The sequence below is a fragment of the Varanus komodoensis genome, unplaced genomic scaffold (genome assembly GCF_004798865.1).
Source record: "Varanus komodoensis strain SLA01 unplaced genomic scaffold, ASM479886v1 scaffold3, whole genome shotgun sequence".
Taxonomy (NCBI): domain Eukaryota; kingdom Metazoa; phylum Chordata; class Lepidosauria; order Squamata; family Varanidae; genus Varanus; species Varanus komodoensis.
The window spans coordinates 37,988,372-38,011,161 of record NW_025335761.1 but is presented as its reverse complement, the minus strand read 5'-3'; the positions used below and the strand labels follow the sequence as shown (position 1 = coordinate 38,011,161).

Sequence of the window (22,790 nt, the reverse complement as noted above, 5' to 3'; positions counted from 1 at the left end):
CAGAACAGAAAATAGGAAGGAGACGAAGGGTCATGGTGCAAGATGCACAGATGTCTGCTTGTGTAACATTGGATTTTGCCCACTTGGACAGCATTTGGAGCTTTCCAGTTTAGACCAAAGATGAAGGAGTGCAAGCTATGAATGTGTTAGATAATCCATGGTGTGGGGATAATCCCATTCCCTTTCTTACAATAAAGAATGCAGGAAATCCCAGGAAGCTGAAGGGTGGGAAATTCAGGATAGATGGAAGAACTTCTTCAACCAGTGCATAGTTAACCTATGAAATTCTCTATCACAGTTCCTAAAGAAGGCCACAAACTGGGATGTCTTTGAAAAGGAAATCAACAAATTAGTGGAGGAGGAAGCAACATTGGCTGTTAATCATGATCTCTAAATATTACTACTATTTTTGGAGGCAGTGCAGCTGTGTATAACATTTTCTGGGGAACAAGAGCACATCTGGGGTGCTACTGTCCAACACTCTATGTCATTCAGCAAGCAATAATGAAAGCATTTGTTGATTTTATTGGTTTTTACATACACCCTCACATAAATATTTGATATAAGTATTTGCTTGCACATTTGGCAGCAATTACAGTTGTACGTCATCTTGGGTATAACTGCACATCTGGATCATGCAGTGTTTGTCCATTCTCACTGGCAAAGCTGCTCAGCCTTCCCAGATTGGAAAAGGTATGTGTCAACTTCCAAGTCTTGCCACAGATTAAGAGGTTCTTGTTTTTAAACTGCCCCAGCATTACTTCGGCTGTCATTTCAGTGTTCCCACTGCAAACTGAAACAGGTTTTTCCCTAGAATTGCCCTGCATTTGACTTCACCCATTTGCCCCCAGTCCTGCCTCATTTTCCAGTCTCTGCTGAGAAAAAACATTCACACAACATGATGCTCCCGCCACCATACTTCACTGTGCTAATGGTGTTCTAGAGGCACCATGGCTTTGCATCATCCATAGTATTTTGCAGGAGGTCCAAAAGTTGGATGTGGTCTCATCAGACCAGATAAACTTTTCCCTCATGTTTACAATATATCCCACATGCCTTTTTGCAAACTCCAAATACACTTTGATATGTGCCTGTTTCACCCATGGGTGTCTTCTCACCACTCTTCCATACAGCTCAGCTTTGTGGAGCATCTGGGTGAGAGTGGTCCCATGGCAGGTTCTCCCATCTCAGCTGCAGGTCTTGCCAACTCCTTCATTGGGAGCTGCCACTGGGCTTTTGACTGCTTTTCTAAGGCCTTCCTTACTCAATCACTAACTTTTGGTGGATGTGAGAGCTGTGGTTGTGCCTTATTTTTTTCCATTTTGTAATCACAGATTTTACAGTGCTCTGGGGGATGTTCAGAGTTCAGGATTTAAAAAAATAATAACCCAAGCCTGATGTTGCTTCTGCGCAACTTTATATCAGAGTTGTTTTGATACTGTTTGGTCTTATAATACTGTTTGTTTAGATATGCTCTCCCACAAATTCTAGGGCCTTACCAAAAAGGTGCACTGAATCAGAGATCATGTGGTACTGGAATTGCGCACGGCCAGATTCCATTCAACTGCTTATTACAGATGTGACCTAAAAAAAAATAAAATTAACTTGCAAATCAAAAGTACCGCCATGTGGGGTAGGAGAAGAGGTGTGTTTTTTTATCATTAGTGGTCTCACAGACACTGTGCAATAGAAGACCAAGACACATGCACAGCTGGATCCCACACAAGAGTAACTCTTGGCCTGCTAGCTGGGAACAAACTGCATTTCCCAAGAAACAAAATATTGTACATTGAATAATGCAAAACAATGGCATGCCTGAAGCAAAATGTTTAGGAATTTTTGTGAGCCTTTGCAAACAAACCATAACAACTGTCCATCTGATCATCCAGAAAGATCCTAAAATTTATTCAGGCGCATATAATCTCCTCATATGTGGAGAATGCATTCTGGACACCATTATAACCTACACTTTTTCAATATTCCAAGACAATGTACCCTAAAGGTTACATTTTAACTTCTTTCCTTTTCATACTGTACAACCCACCCTCTCTTCATATCACCGGATGTCCTCTACTGCTGGCAAGTGTAAATACAAGCTCCCTAACCACTTCCCCCAGACAATTCTGCTTTATGTAATTTTCTATTATTAAGATACTCCATCATAACATAACTTTCTCCAGTTGCCTCCTTTCTTCACTGCAGATTCCTAATCTGTCAAGTCCCTGATCTCCAGAATATAGCAACAAGCATCTGGTGGGATTCAATCTGAAGTTCCTAATCCTTTCCTTCAGAACAACACTTGGCTTATCAGTGGAGGGCAGCATCTTTAAAATCTGAGATCACAGTTCTCTATGAAACAAGCAAACAAGAAAGATCAAGGGGATTTAGCAAAAAAGGGGAGTATTAATTCTGACCAAGATTGCAATCTAATAAAAGTCCATCATTCCAAAGTTAGACTTCCCAAAACATTCACCCCGCAGCACTCTAGAGGGAATGAAGAGGTGTCATAGTTCAGCAACAAAGCACGTGCTGTGCATGAAGAATGTGTACTAATTGTGTTAAATCCATTCAGCCTGTGTTTTGTGAACTGCCAGGTGTCCTTTGGTCGATATCTACTTATTGATGGAATTATAGAATGAGTAGGTGGAATGTTTTCAGGGGTGTATGAGAGTTTTGTTCCACTAACACATGTTAAGACCTGGAATAAATTTGCATTAAATGCCCCCAACAGTTTTTTGTTTTAACTAGTTCACAAGTCCACAAGCTCTCCATAACTTAGAAAAACCTGGTCCAGCACAGAATCTGTAAGTGGTGGAGAGGCTAAGACAGGTGGGAGAGAGGGATGGCAAGGTGGTAAAGTCAGCACTCCCACCCGTGCTGCGAGAATCAAGGCTGCAGTCTCCTACTTAGAGAAGATGTATTGTGATTAAATGTGACTTAAGTTAGTCATGGCTCTAAGACTGGGTCTAAGTGCATGTGCTGACCAAATATAATCACCACATTACGGATGACAAAACTCGCTGCAGCTATTGCTTAGGTCATTTACATCTTACACCAACATAAATAAATAAATAAATCTTGCAATTGTGGAATTTATAAAGATATTTAGGATCACATGAGATCCTCTTCTTCACCAGTGTGTGAAATTAAGGACCTGGCCAATTTTTAATTTTAGGGATCCAGCGACACCTCTCCATAGATCTGATATGGAGGTGATGGGGGGAGTGATTTCTTCTCCAGGTACTACCTCAGTCAAGACTATTTCACTCATAACACCTCATTTCCCCATCCTGGTGCAAAATTAAGACGCTCTGGCTAAGATGGTGGATGGAGTGCTGAAGCTGCTGCTGTCTTCAGGGAAACATCAGGGGCACATTCTCTGCAACGGGGAAGGCACTGCATGGGCCTTGACCCCCCTGGGCAAGACATGCAGCAGGCAAAGCGGCCCCAGCCAAAGCATCCGCTGCAGTTTCAGCCTTGGCCAGAAACACAGGCAGAATGATGTCAGGTGGCATGGTTAGAGCATGACCAAAGAGGTCAGGATTCAAATCCCTTCTCAGCCATGAAATCTCTCCAAAATTCAAGGCCAGACACTGTCTCTTAACCTACTGTACCTTCCAGCATGGTGTCGCGAGAATAAAAGGGTGTCCCCATGTCCACTACTCTGAATTCCTTGAGGGAGGAACTCATATGCAAGGAAGAATTCTTAGTGTGGACATTATTTAAGGGATTCATATGTTGTTCCAGTTCATAAATCACTCAAAAAAGGCCTATGTGTCTTTCTTAATGCGCTCAGCCTTCTCAAGATGATTTTAAATCATACATACGATAGCCAACAGGAACTCACGCAACTTTCAACTGCCTGTTCTTTGCAAATTTCCCATCCACACTGAATGAACAGCAATTGCAAATGCAAGCACAAATTGATGAGTGATGAGCAGCCAGCTGAAACTCGTAGAATCTTAGCAAGGCTGAATATTAGTTGTGCACCTATTCCTATTACATACCACTTTTCAGGCAGACCCCCTGAAGCGTTAACCTCAAATTATTAAAGCATTATGCATCAATATAAATTAGACAGTGAAACAGAAGAGAGAAACTGTTTGTCTTGAAAGTGATTCCACGTCTTCCCCCCTCAGGGCAACTGCTGTGGTAGCAGTTCAGGGGCGAGGGGCTACTCTTGTCCCACTCTTAGCAGTACTAGCAATGCCTCCAAACCTGACAGAAAGCAAACACAACATACAATAAGCTGCCGAGAGCTATTTTTGTGTAAAAGTGGGGTCTACATCAAATAAATAGCTATCTATATTTTCATTTCAATGTGCATCTTGACAAGAAGCCATATTTTTTTTGAAGAAGGCCCACACTTATCTGTGCTTGTATTCTGGAGAACTGCAAAGGCAGGGAACCTGAGCCATCACAATTTTGCTGCCTGAAGCTTAGAGCTAGGTGGGGTGCCACCAAACCTCCTAAATCAAGTTACTACGTAGAGCCAAGCAGGACAGCACCTTCTTCTGCAATAGAGCTGAACAGGGCTGCTTACAGGGCATGGGGACAGATCATATGGCATGCAGGCATTCCGCTCTGTCTCATGGGGAGCCCAGTCCTATAGGGAATATCGGGGAACTCCTCACCTGAACTAGTGAGAAAACAGACTGGCTGCTGTCACTGTATTTTAAGAGTGCATAGAGTGAAGTTAAGTACTTTTGAAATATGCTCCCAGATTTTGGGAATGCAGCCGAAATTTCCTCATCCAGACCTTTATCAACAAAATATTTCATCAATTGGCTTTATCACATAAGTGTGTTAAAGCAACTGAGCTAAACTAAATGCAGATTGAAAAGCTGTGCAGTCTTCCCTCCAGTTGCCTCCACATACAGCTGGCAGCGCTGCCGTTCATTTAATGCCAGCCAACCTGGACAGGTGCCTGTTGAGTTCCTTATCCTGTTTGTATTTTAAAACACTGCTTATTCAGTTATTAATATTTAACACTGAAATTGCTGCTCTGACTTCCCACAGAGCAGCTTTTAGCCCATAGGTATTCACTGGTCCTGAAATGGGAGATCTCCAGAGAAAAGACAGACAGCTTGAGAAAATAATCTTGGATATTCAAAAGCAGAGATGGCCAAATCTGTCAAGTTCCATTCTGCTCAGTTTCTCATTGTTTTAACATTAAATTGATTTCATCCCATTTTGGCATCAGTTTGTGGCTTTTTAAAAGTCAGCATAAAATATATTTTTGTTCATATTTATTGTAATATGTCCATTTATTTAAGTTTCTATCCACCAAAAATGGTACTCAAGATGGCTGGCTGTAAAATCTAGATTAAAAACAAATCCTAATTAATATATAACATAAAAAGAAACAATATACATAAATTAAAAGCTCAGCAATAAAAATAACAAATGGCACCACTGCTTCTGGAATGAAGATTTAGTTCTTCTGAGAGGGACAGAAATTGAGTGCAAACATTTGTTTCTGGAATGGGCTAGACTAGCAAAGCTCTGGGAGGGAAGGCCAAAATCTCTTGAGGGGATCTTTTCTTGCACAACAGAATCTGCAGGGGCGTAAGTGCCCCATTAGATTCTGTCTCTTGTTCTGGCATGCTAGCTTTCCAAATACAAGGAGTTTATTCCTTTAGTGTGTGTTTACAGACATGCCATTTGTTCTCCATATTCTCACATAAAGCAGGCTAGGGCGACTGTATCATATGTGCTCTGTCTAGGCTTGAACTGAAAAGTATTCCTTTAGCCATCCATTCCTGATGTTACATTTTCCTGGAGGATAAAGTAAAAGACCTTGGCATTCCCTCTGGTTGGTTGATTGGCTGGTTTGTTTTCACAGCAAGAGAAGATGACACTGTTCTGATGGGTCTCACTTCAGAAACAATTTCCCGGTTTCTTTGAAAAGACAAGGTACTAAGGAGTGATTGCTCAGGAATCCGTTATCAAAGGAAGTTTAATTGAAATTATTATGATTTCACAGTTATCATCTGCCAATGCTTTCTAATAAAATCCATTATCACCTCTACCTTCTTTCTACACACGAAAGAAACCAGACACATAAAGGAGTTCAAATACCAAGGTGGAAAGATTTCTTTCCACATTTAATCTTTATGAACCCTCACACATGCACACTTGAACAGCATTTTCCGGGGCTTGCTTTCTCTTTTTAAATTTTATTAACAAGTTCATAACATACACATGAATAACATACAATATAAATTGAAAAGGAAAAAAGAAAGAAAACAGGGCTTGCTTTCTGGAGTTTTCTTGTTTTTGCTCGAAACTCATAAAAAAGTCACCTTCATAATGAATACTCAAAATGTGCCTCCCCAAGGCTGATCTGGGTGGCAAAACACCTTGAATATCCTACATGGTTCATTCATGGAATAATCTGGTCCCACCAAAGAGTGTTAAGCAAATTCTCATGATTAAAAAAAAAATCAAACACAGTACATCTGGGACATTGTGGTTCAAAAAAGAATGCCTACAAAGGCAGCCAGGTATCCTATGTTACAGAAGACAGTCCTCTAATCTGAAGGGCTATCAAGTCTAATCAAAGTTTAAAGATAAAGTACCATAAGAAGTCATAAGAATGTGTAAGAATCAACAGCTGGGCCTTGACTTTGCCCTGGCCAACAGATTAGGTAGGCACATAGTTCTATTTAAGATTTTCAGAATTTGCATATATCTATGTATAAATTAGTCTATGTGATCAAAATGGCAATACTGACAAGCCCTGACTGTCTGAACAACTTTTCTCTCATGAAAAATGAATATAGAATCACAGACAGACAGATAGATTTAAATGAACATTTGCCCAGCTAAAATGCACATTTTCTCCCACAGGTTAAAGCGTGAAAATTATACACCAACATGAGTGCATATTTCCAGATGTGTGCACAAATGCAAGCTTTTGAAATTGCAAGACTTTTCCGAGAATTGCATTTTTACTTGCATACATGTTCAGAGTTTAAACATGACATGTTTGCCTGATCTGTGGGCAGGATCACAATTCTTTTACATCCCTACCTCCTTTCCTGCACCATTGCAGGATATTAAACAGGCTAACATATACCTGGCATGGTTTATATAACACAAAACCAGTAAAATAGGAATAGACATGCATCCTACTTTACAGTAGAAAGTCCTCTTCACTGGAAACCTATCAGAGGATAATCCTCTATTTGACGGTGTCCTAACCCAATCCAAGTTTGGTCTGAACTGAAAGAATTTCTGAAGGGAGTACAGGATCTTTGACATGGCTCATTAATGGCTGACTGAGCAGGCTCACAGATTACCCAGCTGGCCCTTATCCTGGTGAAATGGGCTGCATTTCTATTTTAATTATAGATTTCTAATTCTATAGCATGGAATATGGACATGTAAATGTAGAAATACTATGCGAATTGGTACCTTCTCTCTTTTTTGGCAATCCAAGTGACCATCCTAGGTGTACTCTACTAGTGTCCCCTGAAAGTAGAATACAGTCAAACAAGGCCCTTCAGAAATTTGTAAGTTGCATAAAGTAATGTTAGTTGGATAACATTGACAGTGAAGAAAAGATATTACTAAAATTCAAATTGCATTAAGTGATCTCCCTGAAATTTTTGAGTGATCCTGCATTCCACCATTCTAGGTTTGGGGTTTTTTTCCAATTTGCCTGCAGTGCTTAAGTTTTCCTTCTCTTATGCTCTACAAGCACAAGTATAACCACAGATAAACCTTGGCTGCCTAGCTACTTAAGTAACTTTACTGACCTGAATCTAAGTGTAAGATTATAGATGAAACTGGAATAGCTGCACACATAAAATATGGGAGAAACAGATCCTTGCACCAAAAGTAGTCCTTCTTTATCAATCTCCCCAAGGAAGATTGCCTTTATGAATCTCCCCAAAGAAAGTCCCTGTCTTGTGGAAGAAATAACATTTAACCCAAGTGTTTAAAACATAAAAGGAGTGATTCTATGCCCCCAAGACAGTGTCTGAGGCACCATAGGATTTTTCAGAGCCTCCTCTTCAAGGCTGGAGACAGTATTCCAATGTTATTCCTCTTCCCTGCCAGCATGGAAAGAGTTGTGACAGCTGTCCTCTGCAGTCAGAAACATGACCTCTGAGAGGGGGAAAGGGGGGATTTTGGTGGGTGTGGTGTGGAGGAGATGGGGGAGCCCAGGGGATGAACTATTCTCAGCCTTTGCCAAGCCTCCTTCCCAGCTCCTCTTAAATGCCTTCACTAGATGGACAAAAAGGATTCTTGCAGTGGAAAGCACAGGACAGGAGGATCAGAAGGTGAAGATTGCCTCTACCATGCATTCTACCCTCCATAGTATGATTACAAGCGTCCAAGTTCATGGCAGCTGTTAAAAGAACAGTTCTCAAACCAGCCAGAAGCTTTCTGTGGCTTGGAAGTTGTTTAACTTTTAGTATACTTCTACTATTCTTGAGTATTTTGTGTGTGTTTGCTTTATATTTTCCTCGTAATTTTTAGAGTGATTGTATAATGCTGTTCTTGTTTGTTGTAAATGGCTTTCAAAGCTCAGGTGGCAGGAAAGTGAAATATAAACTGATACATCAAATAAACACTTCCCATCTTTACATCACACCACCATCATTTCTTTTTCTTTAGGCAGCAATTTACTATCACAATTAAGAAATGAACTAAAGATCCTACTGGCTCCTGAAGCAGGAAGGCAGGTTTGTTTGGGGACTCATGACATTGCATATTAGCTGAAAAGCCCAGATTTTTAGCAAGCTCACATGGTTTGGTACAAAAAGAGATTGTGTGAGCAACAGAAAGGCGTGTGAGAGTGAGGGAGTGGATGCTGCAGCAGGCCAGCTAAAGCTTATGACATGTGTTAGTTATTACTTGAGGACGGCAATTCAGCAATAAAATACAGTGTTGTCACTTTCAATATGTACTAAAAGTGATTTAACAGAGCTAGCTGGGAACAACTTACACTGCTATCTGATTACAATACACAGGGTAAATCAAACTCATTGAGGGGGTTATATTATCCACTCCGACAGCTCCAGATCAATGCCTCCATTCTGCATCGTTCAGATGGATCTCTGATTCCATTCCTAAAGGCTTCATTTCAGAGAATTCCACATTTGAGGAAAGGTCTCAAGTTGCCTGGCTAAGAGCAATCCAACGCATCCCCTTTTCCACCCTCTTAATGGATCAACCCAGGAAGAAGAGAGAGCATAAGAAGGAGCTCCAAACGATGAGACAGAAGCAGTGGGTCTCAAGCTGGTTTTATTTAAGAATTTAGTTATTTATTAGATTTATGAACCACACTTAATAGTCCTACACAGGACTTCCTGTGTTTTAGAAAACAAACAGTTATTTCGGGCAAATGCCCAATGGCTTGGGACCATGGGCCACTGTCAGTGTACACTTGTGCTGTTTTTTCTTTGTTTTGTTTTTCGCTGTACTGAAAACAAATAATGAAAAGCTTTTGCCTCTGAAGAGGGCCTATAGTTAAACTGCACTGAACATTCTTCATAAAACAAATTATTATTTTCTAGCATCAGCATTGCTAACCCGGAAAGGAGACAGCAGCAGCTCCCACTGGGGGATCAAACACTGATAATAGGATAGAGAAGGTAATTGTTTGCACAAGGCTTCTGAGAAATAATTCTAAACAAAACAGAATCACCATTCGTGGGCCAGAAAGCATTATTTAGCACAACCCTAGTTCTTTATTTAAGAAAGCACAGATCTCCTGGTTTGCACATAACAGCCAGAATACAGGTTGAGTATGGGCTGTCATTGAATCATGTGCTATTGATGAATCTTGGGTTGTTGTTAAATGTGACTCCTGCACTATGGTTTAATCATGAGTTGTTAATCACTCCCAAAGAAACGCCCAAAGAAAAGAACCCTATGGTCGGTTGGTTTGTTTGGGGAGGTTATGTACCTGAATATTGTCGTGTTCGTGGTTAACAATTTATAATTAAATCATCGTGCAAGATTCACAATAAGAACAAACCATAATACAGGGACAACGCACACTCAACCCATATTTTGGTTTGCTATTATGTAAAGACCAGATCTTTTTGAGTCACTAAAAGCATCCATTTAAGATGCATTAATCTTTGTGCAAATGCAAATGACAGCCACAGGGTACCACGGACAAGTTACAGACTTCTAGGAAAACATGTCCTGTCTGCCATGTTCCTTACAAAAATTGCCCATTCAGACATTGCTGTTTCACAAGTATGGCCAATAGAGGCTTCCCTCCTAATGCAAGTAACAGTTTCAAGCAGACAGTTTGTGTCAAAATTATGGCAAAGGGAGGAAGCTTGAACTTTCCCTCCACAGTGTCAAGGCTCTCTGCTCCACAGCTATTTAAATATGCAATATGCTTGGAAAAGCTTAAAGCAAAGGTGGATTACCTGATTCTCACAGCTGCTGTGGACTCATAGTGCCATAGGCCCCAAATGGTCAATGACATGCGAAATACCTGTAGGACACTGGGTTGCCTACACCTAGCTTCAAATGATGTTGTACAATGTGTAGTGTGGCCCTGAAAGACACGTTGTACATGAAACAACAGAGCCATCGGCGCTATTAAGCAAACCCATGTTGGCAGTGGGTTGGGGTTTCCTCCTCAGTCGGTTTCTGAGAAGAGTTGAGAGCAGTGGGGTTTCAGGAAATCCATCAATGTCTGCCCTTGTTCCAATTTTACTTTTTTGGGTTGCAAAAATCTCTCCCTCTCTCTCCTGCCACTTCCAATGAGAATGCAGGAACAGCAAACATCATATCAAATGCACAGCTATGGTGCCTACAAGTTCCGATGTGTTCACAGGTACTTATGCACAGGAATGGAGTGCACAGAAGAAAGACATGGCTTAGCAGAGAACTGCTTCCCCTTCCATTCCCATTCCAAAAGGGTATAAAAACTGAGAATTGCATGGAGGCCACCTAGGGAAGCAGCCCTCCGCATATAAGATTTCCTGAATATCTTGTTGAGCCTCTGTGAACACACCAAAGTTCTCGATATTCTCCTGCTCTTCCACTTGTAGCAGCTGCCACTTTACATTACCGGCAGCATGTGTGGTCCCTACAGGCACAACGTTCCTGTCCTTCTCATTGAGAGGATTAACGCTCATGCACTCTACAAGCAACTGTTTGTCTTGCAACTCTACCCTAAGTACCTCTGAGGGAACTACAGAATGAACATTGCTTTCAGTTCCCCAAACTCCCATCAGCTGTCAGCCATGTGATGGTGCACTGGGGGGAGAAGGCAAGCTCGTGGCAGAAGAAGCTGGTTACAACCAAGTTTAACAAAAGAAGCCCATGGGGAGAGCAGGAGACAAGCATTTGTATGCTCAAGATCTCTTACTTCTGTTTGAGCTCACTGACTTCCTACAATATTAACACTTTGCTCTATTACCTCCCTGCTATGACATCTGCTCAAGAGAATGGGTGAGCAAGCAGATAATCCAATTGGACAGGAGCAGGGTGGCAGCCATACCTGCCTCTCCCACACAGCTCAGTTACCAACAGCCCGTCGTGGCCACCAGAGTCTTCTTCCCAGTGAGTGCAAGCCACATGGAAGGGCATACTGCTTAAATGCACCTACTGCATGTGATAGCTATGAATTCATGCTGTGTTTACCCACCAGAGCCACAGAGCCTCTAGAGTAACTAATCCCAAAATGCTTTCTTCTGCCTAATATTAAAAAGCCTCTCTCCTTTGTTCATTAATACATCTTAATCTAATCAGTCTTTGAATCACAATGTTCCTATTGATGTTCCTGTGGATTTGCACTCGTGTCCACTTCCACCATGCTACACCATTCCAGGCAAAGCCTACAATGTTCATACTCCCTCATGGTTTCACTCTCGCTGACATCTGGGTCTGCATTTCCTACTTTTATGGACCTTTCCTAGAACACCTTTTCATCCTGGCTATGGAAGGAGGGCAGGTGTGAATTCACTCCTCCCCTGCACTCTCCATCACGAAGTCACCACAAAAACAGAGAGCCCAAATGTTTCAGCAGGGGAAAAGGGTGAAAGCAGAGGCAGAAACATATAGTTCACTAGGGGAATGTGTTCATCTCAGCCTGACTCAGAATAGTATCTGACATGAGTGAATCACACAAGTTCTGAAAAACTCACAAGAAATAAGCCCGGAAATCCATAGCTGCTTCCCTCAATTTCACTCGTCTAGCTGCTTATTGACTCCCCTGCATATACTGACAACGTGTAGCTGCGTCTCTGTCTGTTCCTCCGTAAAGGTAACTAAAACGGAGAGACAATGAGAAGGATATGGATGGGATTCTGGTAGCAGGAAAGGAAGGAAAGGGTAACTATGAATTGATGTAATTGAAGACCACTCTTGCAGTATTTCCTGCTAGAAGCAAGGGGTAGTGTAACCACAGATATATCTCTTTGCTCATTTTTAAAAAGGATATACTGTCACTCATTAACATGTCAGGGTGGTATAAAAGTCTGCAAGAATTTTGTCAGATGCTGAGATGAAATCTGCAACAAAACGGAGCATCTTACAAAGCAACATTTAAATCAGCAAATACTTGGCTAAACATATCTTCAAAACACTTTCAAGGTTGATGCCTGATGCACTGTAGTTGGGAGAGAATTCCAAAGTGAGGTATTACATGCATTGGATCGAACTGAGCAGAAAGCAGTCAACGAGATGAATGGCCCTTTCCCACATATTTTGCAAGGGAAAGTGCCCAGTAATTGATCCACAGGTGGGAGGAACTCTTTTCTTTATCCTGCCAACCTGGTGACAAATAGCAAAAATGTCTCAATTGTAACAAATGCAGTAAACTCAGATTTGTGTTTGATTTCTTTTTAAGCAACTGTGGTAATCAGGATTGGACCATGCCATGGGTGGGTGGGTAATTTCTTAAAGACTTCCTCTTCTGTATTATGATCCTGATGAAAATAATCCCTATTGAAGTTATTATTCTCCCTGGAATAAAGCTTCCATTGACAATGAATTTAGGGTGAGATCAGAATATCCAAAAATCTTTCAAGAGAGGTGTGCAAGAAGCCATGGTGATGCCCTTGCCAGGAAACAGTCATAGCCAAGGACACATTTCGGAGTCAGGAATCCTACATAGGAAAGCAGTAAATACCCATCTTCTTTTGGAATGTCTAGCAATTAGTATTGCATTTTGCATTCGTATCACAAGGTTTTTCTTCTCTTGTGAGGAACCCAGGATGGCTTACGCAGTCATTCTCCAGTGCATTTTATCTTCTCAGTAACCCTGCGAGGTAGGTTAGAAAAGAGTGGCTGACTGGCCTCGTCATCCAGTGAACTTTATGGACAAGCGGGGACTAAAACCCAAAATTCTTGCTTCTTTAAACCAACGCCCTACCCACCATGCCATATTGGTTCTCAGCTTACTTCTCTAGTGCAATGCTAACAAGAGAAATATCACACAGTTCAAAAAACAAAACAAAACAAAAAAGCCCAACAAAAGTGGGATTTCAACCACTTAAATAATCTGGTTGACAGCAAAAATGAAGCAAACAAGCATTTATTTAGCTGGACTCCTAGTGAAGTGTGCGTTGCACTGACAAGAAGAGCTTTTCATCCAGACACTGCATTTGTAAAAGCTCTAAGCAAGTATCTTCTCTTTAAAAACAGGTTCAATTGTAATAACTATTGTACAAAGGAGCTATGTGAAATCAACCAACATTCAGGAGTAAATACTGTATCTGTATGTCAGTGTATAGTGTAAAAAGCTATAAATTGAGCCCCCGAACTTAAGTTATGAACACATGCACGTGCATGCACACATGTGTGCACATGGGGGGGGGGGAATGCTAAACCAAAGTGCTTGTTTGGATAAGGTGGGGGTGGCTTACTGCAACAGCGGGAATGCTATCTTTAAAAAGGGGGTGCAGGCACAGGCGCAAGCACAGACACCCTTCCCTTTGCCATGGCACCCATGTTCTCCAACTCTCAGCTTGCATTTGATTTCCCAGAGGAATGCTAAGAGTGGGAAACATGGCATGAAAAGTATTTCTTGTTCTAGCTGACACAGCTTTAAATGCAAGTGTGTGGGGAGGGCATGTAGAAAGCCCAATATTACCACTCTCACAGGCTGTTAAAGTTTAGACAGGTGAGTTAGACCAAACTCTTCAATTTAGCCTTCTGCCCCACAGCAGCCATGCATTTACAATAATCACCCCTATGCCATTTCAGTCATTTCTTTCTACAAGAACTGAGCCAGGTCACATTATTTATTATCATTTATTTTATTTGTTTTATGTTTTTGTATGCCATCCAATACCACAGTCTCTGAACAGCTTACAAAAAACAACAACATACCAACAAACAACACACTGCATCCACCCATTAGTGACTATGATAAGGGAAGCCAGTGATTTGGTCTCTCAGTCATTCCAAGATGCTTTTGGCACATTGCACCAGATGTGTTAGAATGTAGATCAATACAAGGATGGCGTTGTGCACATTCATCACTTAGAAAGGGGTTTGGAGGCCATGCCCACAGGTGGTGATGCACACATGGGGAACATGCAGAATGGATGTATATTGCAAAAAGTGCACTAATCCCCTACACCCTTGTAAGTTAATCTGTGGATCTCTTATACCAAGCACAGGGAATGTGGTATCCACAGCAGCCGATGTGCCCTTTGAAACCTTTCTTGGCCCACCCCCCACAAGGTGCCCAACCTGTCCTCTTTTTCTGTAAGTTAACACACTTTCTCACCAGCAACTCATAATCCACCACTGTCTTTGGGCAGGTTACCTGCCCTTCACCACCCCTCCCATAGCAGCCTTTGTGGTGGTTCCCAAGGTGGTTTATCAAATTGTCAAACCCTCCCATAGGATCAAAGAGGTTACCTATTCCCTGTCTTACAATAAATTGGTGTTTTTATCCAATCCAGATTTTCAGTTGTTTCATCTTTAATGTCTTTAATAACCCTGAATTCAAAGCAATTTTTTCAAGACAGAAGTATTCTACCAGTCCGTTAACACAATCTGTTCTCAATTCCTTTGACCTTAGAGCAGAAATCCCAGAATAGCTGTGTAGTCAACCATCATAATTTGTCACAAAGTATGTGTGATGTTTGCTTCAAACATGCACACCTGTTAGAGAACTTGGGGGTTCCTAGCCACTAAAGAACAGGGCAATTCCATCGACGCTTGTTCATTTGTTTTCCCTCTCTTTCCTTCTATAGGGTACTACAAACTCCCTGATTTGTACATTACATTTAAAATGCTACTGGAAAACCTTTCCTAGTCCAAACTCAACATCCAGCATGACATCCCATCCAGCCAACCATGACTCCAACTTGCAGCCTACTCTAGACTTCTACGCCATATGGGCTATTCCTCCAAAACCCCTCTCATCACTTCCACACTTATAAACACACTTTCCCAGATCATGGACCTTCTTCTGAAGACACAATATATCCTCCAAATGAAAGTGAGCATTCAAGACTGCGCATCAAGCGAATGCCCCGTGAGCAGCTGAAGGTGAGCTGGGAAGTCCATGCTTAACATAATGCTGGAATGACTGAGAAAATTCACAGACCTGAGCAGAACAAGCCTCTTCTATTATTAGCGTCCCAGACTGTGTCCGTGTGTCCTTTCTCCACAAAGTATGGATGTTTCACATGAATTCTGCCTTGACTTAGATTAACTGAAACTAGTCTACTGAGCCAGATGATCGTGCCAAGAAAAAAAAATCAGCTAGTCTATATCCCTTGGCACAGCCCTGATTCCCTTCAGGCAAATCACAAATATGAAAGTTGCCCATGACTAGACAGAGGCAAATCTAACAAACTGCCCCCCCCACACACACACACGCAGACACACACAAACTTGGAATCCACCAACCCACCAAGCATGGATTTCAGCAAAGCCTGTTGTTGTTATTGTTTTGTTTTCTATAGTTTAGTATATGCAAATGTATGCAAACTGCCTGGATATCTTAGGGTATCAAGTGTATAAAAGTAATTTAAATTAATACATAAAATAATGAATAACTGATTTCAAAAGTTGCATCAACCCACTATTTCACCATCCTTATCTTAGGGTGCACATCTTCTTTTTCCCTGATTTGATTTATGGCATAGCAAAGCTTAAAACAGACATTAATGTGTGTTTAGCACCTGTGCCATTTGAAATTTATTTTTACTCTAGAACAGGTCCTGAGCTTAAAACCACCCTACCCCCCACCTTCATGTAACCCCTGAGCCTGCTCGAGAATAAAAATGAAGACATGGCTACTAGACAGACATTTGAAGTCATGTCTCCTGTGGCACAAAGAAAGCAACACAAATCCACATGCAGTGCTTGGAGGGGGATATAGAAGATAGTAAATTCTCCCCTATTTTTTTAAAGTGCCCTTCCACTTCCAATTATTTCCATATACACTTATGAATGCATAACATAGCTTGACAGACCAGACCTCATGACAGATCATGATTTCACATAAAAGGAATGAGCTGCAACAAGCCAATATCTCATGCATTCCCCTTTGCTCCTCTGGCATCCTTATTACCACCCTATCCTTCATATTGCACTTGTACAGCCAGAGATGGGAAACTTTCATTTCTGCTTTTCATTAATTGTAAATCAGCATGCCATCCAAATCCTGCAACTAATGTTAGTGCTGGTTAGCTAAAACAAGCCAACTCCATGTACCATCATTTAAAGTTCACTTGCTTTAAACAAAGTGTAAGTGACATTCATCACAGGTTGTTGTACTCAGATGAAGTAACGAGTTGTAGTTAATCAGAAGTGAAAGCTTCCAGACTTCTTGTGTCCATAGTTAAGGAGCAGAAGGAAGGCAGGAAGCACATGAGCCCCAGTAAACAATGGTTTATCCTGACACATGAACTGGTTCTTTGTCTCTTCATAATTTAATTTGCTCTTGCTATCCCCTCATCCCAAAAAGCGGGGAGGTTCTCCTGCTGTACCAATTCCAAAAACTCAAGGGGAACAAAATAGACAGGATTCTCTCTTCATGGCACTAAGAATTCTTTCTCTTAGAAAAATGAATTCTTCTTTAAAAATAGACGAAATGCATTGAGTCTTCTCTCTGAGATACTTTTAAAGTTTCTATAAAAATAACAATGCAATAACCAAGGAAATGCTGCTTGGATTAATCCACAGTAGAAAAGGCAAAGGTGGCATTTCTAGAGATCCTCAACAATTTATAACACACACTCATACTTCTAAAGCACTTAGAAATGATCATCAGTTTGGCAACCGCCAGCCCCATTCAAATAATCAGATTGGTGTTTCAGCTGCTAGCAATACACACACTACAGATTTGACACAATTTTTTTTAACATTTCCATAGTCTCTCTTGACTGCAGACTTCATTCTAACCTCAGTTGTTGTACCAAGCTATACCCATATTTCTTTCACACCCTTATGCACACAGTCTAATTTTAGTTGAGATCATTCTGAACAACCTCAACGCATGATCTCTGCCTCTTTGTTTCATCACATTCATTTTGTATGTGACATTAAGCCACTAACAGGTGACATTTAGCCTTCATTTCTGTTTGACACGCCGTTCTTCTGAATATGTCGCCATTTGGCCAAAGTTATCACATCTAGGACAAAAAGTAGCAGATGGTGTTCACCACAAACAAGATACACAAGTTCCCTTGTCACACAGTATAGCAGAAGAGCAGAAACTCAAGTTGAACTTGCCTTTAGAAACACATTCTTCAACTTGGCATATGGATATAGCACATTAGAAGACTTCAATATGATTTGACAGTCTATACAAGATATTAGACTAAATAAAATGGCTGCTTGTTAACTTGCGAAGTTAGATTTTACAGAGTGTCCTATAAAAGAAAGTAAGTAGAGTTATGCTTACAATATCAGGTTGTAATTTAGAAAGCAGACCTGAAATAATGTGCAATAAAACAGAAGGGCTATCATGATTATCATCAGCCTAAGTTAACCTAATTCTTATTATTCTCATGATCATCATCATTATAACTTCATTTCCCTACCATCCATTGCCAAAGTTCTCTGGGCAGCTTACAACAACATATCCTCAAGTTTCCTTGCTACAAATGATCTGCAATAGTATATATCTCTCCTCCTGAATTAATCTATCTCCCTCTGCGATTATACAGAGGGTGCTCCAGTCCAAGGGACAATGGGATGCACATGTGCTTGAAGCAGCAAGAACCCATTTCTGAGTAATCCCATTACTACTGTGGTCACTATGACACTTCACAACAAGCAACAAGGGGATTCAAATGACACCACCACACACACAGATACCAATGCACAGACACACCCACTGAAAGAACACAAGAGGGAAGTCACAGTGCTGCAGAGACTAGTCGCAGCCCCTGCTGCACACTGTAATGATGCATCCTATTCCCCATCTGGACATCCAGACAGCATTTGAAGAGGTCCTATAACAGGCAGAGATCATGCATCAGTACACACAAACAGCCCTTTAAAATGTGAACCAAACACAATGATGGCAAGAGTCTTTGCCAGAGCATACAACAATAGTGGGGCCAATCCAAGCTGACCCATGACCCTGTTCATCCTTTGCACAGCACATGGAGACCCTACTAGCATATAATCAGGTGGAGCATGAATGGTGGAGAAGGTGGTGGAGAAGAGAGGGAAGAACTCAGACAGAGGTAGACAGAGGGGAATGATGGGGAGGTGTGAAAAGGAAACCTAAGAAGATCGGGGAAGGCAGAGCAGGACATGCAAGCCATCTCTCCCAAGAGCAACCAAACATTCAAGGGTTTTCTTTTTTGTTTAGCCACAATTCTTTGTCACTTCTTTTAAGGTGTAAAGCAATAGATGCACAGGAAAATATCACAATAAAAATATTGGGGATTAAATATTGGGGACAATAAAAATATTGTCACATTTTTATTTACAGAAGTGAGAAAAAAGAATGACTTTCAATTTGCCCAAGAAAAATCTCTGCAGCAAATCTATGATGGGCTTCTTTATGAGAGGGAGGGAGAGAAAGAGCACACACATCCACATGAATGCCCGTTGGAGGAAGACACAAATGGTAGCCATGACATAGTGAATCCATAGTCGGAATATGAATTTCTGGTTTTTCTCATGAAGATATTTTTTGTCTGAAAATTACTTTTCTTTCTCCTTAAAATTCTTGTAATTTAAACAAGAGACAAGAAAACATCAGCTTGAAAGTGTTTCCTGAAAGTTACTGAACTATTGATCCAAGGCTGCCCTACCTTTAACCCAATTCTGCCAACGCTTGATCGATTGACTGATCAGCATTTCATACCTGTAGAATTTTTCAACATTGTTGCTTGGTAATATTAAAGGAAATGGTACAGTCCTCACTGGTCACAGCAACCATGCACTGAATAGTCCCACAGACTCAACAGAGTCCTGCATCCCATGACTTACACACAAGACAGGCCAACAATTTTTTAAGCCGAGATGCACCAGGTTTTAATATTTTTAGTGCATAAATTTTTGTATGATTTTGTTTGTTTTTGTTTTTGTTGTGAGCCGCCCCGAGGCTTTGTTGCGATGGGGGCGGCATAGAAATGTTTTAAATAAAATAAATAAACAAACATGGTGAATGGAAGGCCTATATGTGCACCTCCTATATTTCCATCCACCCTTACTGCTCACCTTAAAGCAAGTTAATATAGTTTATGTTCTACAGTCAAACTTGGTGTATCTAATGGTGTTCAGAATGCCCTTCAGTCAATCTGACTTGTTAACAAAATATACAGATAATGTTGCATTCAAAATACTGAAGAAACAGTCTTCTAACCACTAGGTAACAGTTAATTGTTTTTACATGCTGCAGGAATAATAGAAACCACAATCAGCTGCCATTCTGCTCTTTGGGAGTTGAATGCCATAGACTCCATATAGGCGTCCCAGGTATTTCTAATAGAAGACCCTTTGCACAAGACTTGGATGAACATTTTATAGAGCTGTGCCTGCCAAACTCATGTAATAATCTGAATTTGCAACAGGACATTGGCTTGAATGACCTAATGGTCAACTCTGACTGCCCACTTAGGATGCAAGAGAGATAGGTTGGGGCAGAAATGGAGGGTGGAGGTTGACAAAAATGAAATACAGTCAAATGTATTTAGGCATTACAATTTAATCCCCAAATCCTCAATTCTGTATAGCACTTGAATGCTCAGGTGCTCCACTAAAGGGCGTAATACATGAATCAAATAGGGATGTATAAGAATTTCACTTTTGCTCACAAAGAGTACAAGCATGCCCTATTCAAACGCTTGAACAAGTACATAAGCTTATGTCCACCAAAGTTTTTTGAAAATCTCCAAATGTGTTCTTGGATTCAACTCATTGCCAAGTTCAACCTCACTTTTGTTTGTGGGGGAAATTAGAACCAAGCAAAACTCAATGAGCAAAAGAGACAGAAATCTGGCTGAGAGCTTCATGAAGTCCTTGAGCATCAGGTTCTGACTCCATTCAAACTGCAGAAAGTTACTGTATCAGAGCAAAGGATTCTGGACCTTGATGTGCTAGCTTTCTGTATGCAGAGAGTATTTTTTTATATACTGCAGAATTAAAACATGTAATTACCCAACTACATTCAGAAGTGCTACTGTCCTAGGAAGGTTCTGGTACTTCTGAACGTGCATTTTAGTTCCAAGAGAACTAAAGAGAAGTTGAAGACAAGAAGGAAGAGCTGAAAAATTCAACCAGGCATAGCTGGCAGGCACATGTCCATACACATTGTTGATATTAATACAACAATTAATATCAACATTGTTGATATTAAATAAATGGTGGTAGAACCTATCAGAACATAAATATTGTGTGTACATAAAGCAACCAATCAACCAAGTGATAGGGAAGAAGCCACACACACAAAATGAAATTGCTTCATTATTTTGAGCATCTAAATTCAAATCACTACTGACTTTATCTAATATATCTGCAGAACAACGTATTAACCCTAAACAACCTTTGCTCACACATTGCCAATCTGGAAAATTGGTTCATAGTAGCTAAAATTAGAATTCACTGGGAACATCTTATACACAAGTCCAGAGAAAAGAATGGGAAGGACTGTGTCCACTGACTCTCAGCATCCTGCTGCTCAACGATTCGCAACACTCTGACAATCATAATTGTTTACAGTACCATCATTTGCATAGCTACTCAAGAAGTTAAGTGACATTGAGTAGGACTTTCCTGGGAGAAAGCTACACAGAAGCAAGTTCAGTTTTACACCATAAATCAGTTAATTTACTGGTTAAACCAGTCTTAATCCCTTATTGATATGAATGCTTAAGAACATGTCCTGGACTAATGGGTCCATGAGATATATGAGGATTCTGGTATCTCTTGTAACACACGAAAGCTTCCCCGTTCAAGGCTCTGAATGCAACATAATGTGTCCATCAAAAATGCTTAGAAGTTGTCAAACACATGCTCACCTTTGTTTGATTCACCATTTTCACTTTGATTTGTGCAAGTTTCCTCCACAGACTGAATCAACCCTGCTTTAGCCTACAGAAGAAATTTGAACGAATTATGCAAAATTTCCACAAATCTCCTGTTCTGTCATTGCTCAAATGGTACAAATTTACCATTCACACAGAACAAACAGTAATCGCACACACGAATAGGATCAAGCCTAAGATGAGTGGCAAGACAATATTCAGAGAATCCTAAGAATCTGGAGCATCACTCATTCACTCATCTCTGCATGGATCACAATTAGAAACTGGATTACCTACTTCCCAGATTTCCAGATAAAGTTCTGCACTCAAAACAATATTCAAAGAAATAACAATTCTCTAATCTAGAGAAAATATGTTTGGAAATGCATATTTTTAAAGAAAATGTTTTAAAATACATATTCAAATATGTACTTAAAATCAAACGTCCATGCATCTTATAAGAAAAATGGGTGGGTGGGTGGACAGACTATATTTATAACCTGCTTTTTTCCTGAAAGGAACTCAAAGCAGCTTACACAACCCTCCTCTTCACTTCCTTTTTATTTTCACACAACCCATGCGGGAAGTTAGGCTGAGAGTCAGGGATTGATCCAAAGTCATCCAATCAGCTTCATAGCCAAGTGGGGATTAGAATCCAGGTGTCCCCATGTCCTAGTCCAACACTCACACCACTACACCACACTAGCTTTCATGATACACTCTTATGACTGAACAGAGGCAAAAGTGACATGAATCAAAAGTAGGCTAATTTGACCATGCCCACTTAGAATCACAGAATTATAGAACAATGGAGTTGGGCAGGGCCAAGAAGGCCACCAGGTCCAACCCCCTGCTGTTGCAGGACACCAATTTGCACCAGCCCAATTGCCATCCCACACATCTCTATCGTCAGCCTTGAACATCTGAACTGGTGTATTTGCATCATTACTGAGAAAGCTGGGGTTTGGCAGCAGCTCTCCATTCTGACAGCTGTTGGAACATTCTCCCGCTGGCTGCTGCCTTTCCATTCCTGGTTAACATGTTTCCTTATGATAATTCACATAGCAATTTGATGACAATATATTGCATGTAACCCTAAGGATATACATTCTCTGTATGATTTTAAAGTGGTCATTGGAAGTGAACAGAAGCAGTGATATACTAGTTAGGCAGCTACCACAGACTTGCAGGGGAAACAGTCATTTTATGAACAGTGAACTTTGCACGTTATCCTAAGAAAACCCCAAGTCTTGGCAAAATCACATGTCATTATGAGCTGGAGAAAAGTTCAGAGACCATGGAAATGCTCGACCCAAATATAATCCTGTTGGCTGAGTAACACTAATGGGTAAATAT

The 22,790-nt window shown here is 40.7% G+C and overlaps 1 protein-coding gene across 17 annotated transcripts in view; it reads right to left on the bottom strand.

The window, feature by feature from the left end:
• NRXN3 (neurexin 3) overlaps nt 1-22,790 on the bottom strand; it is a 1,430,678-nt gene that overhangs the window by 1,194,637 nt on the left and 213,251 nt on the right. Inside the window, exon 3 of one of the 17 annotated variants that reach the window (XM_044437240.1) lies at nt 21,429-21,501. The exons of the other annotated variants lie outside the window; for them this stretch is intronic. Within the exon in view, the coding sequence (XP_044293175.1) occupies nt 21,429-21,501 (73 nt within the window). The remainder of the gene's footprint in view (nt 1-21,428; nt 21,502-22,790) is intronic. 17 annotated transcript variants of the gene reach the window in all.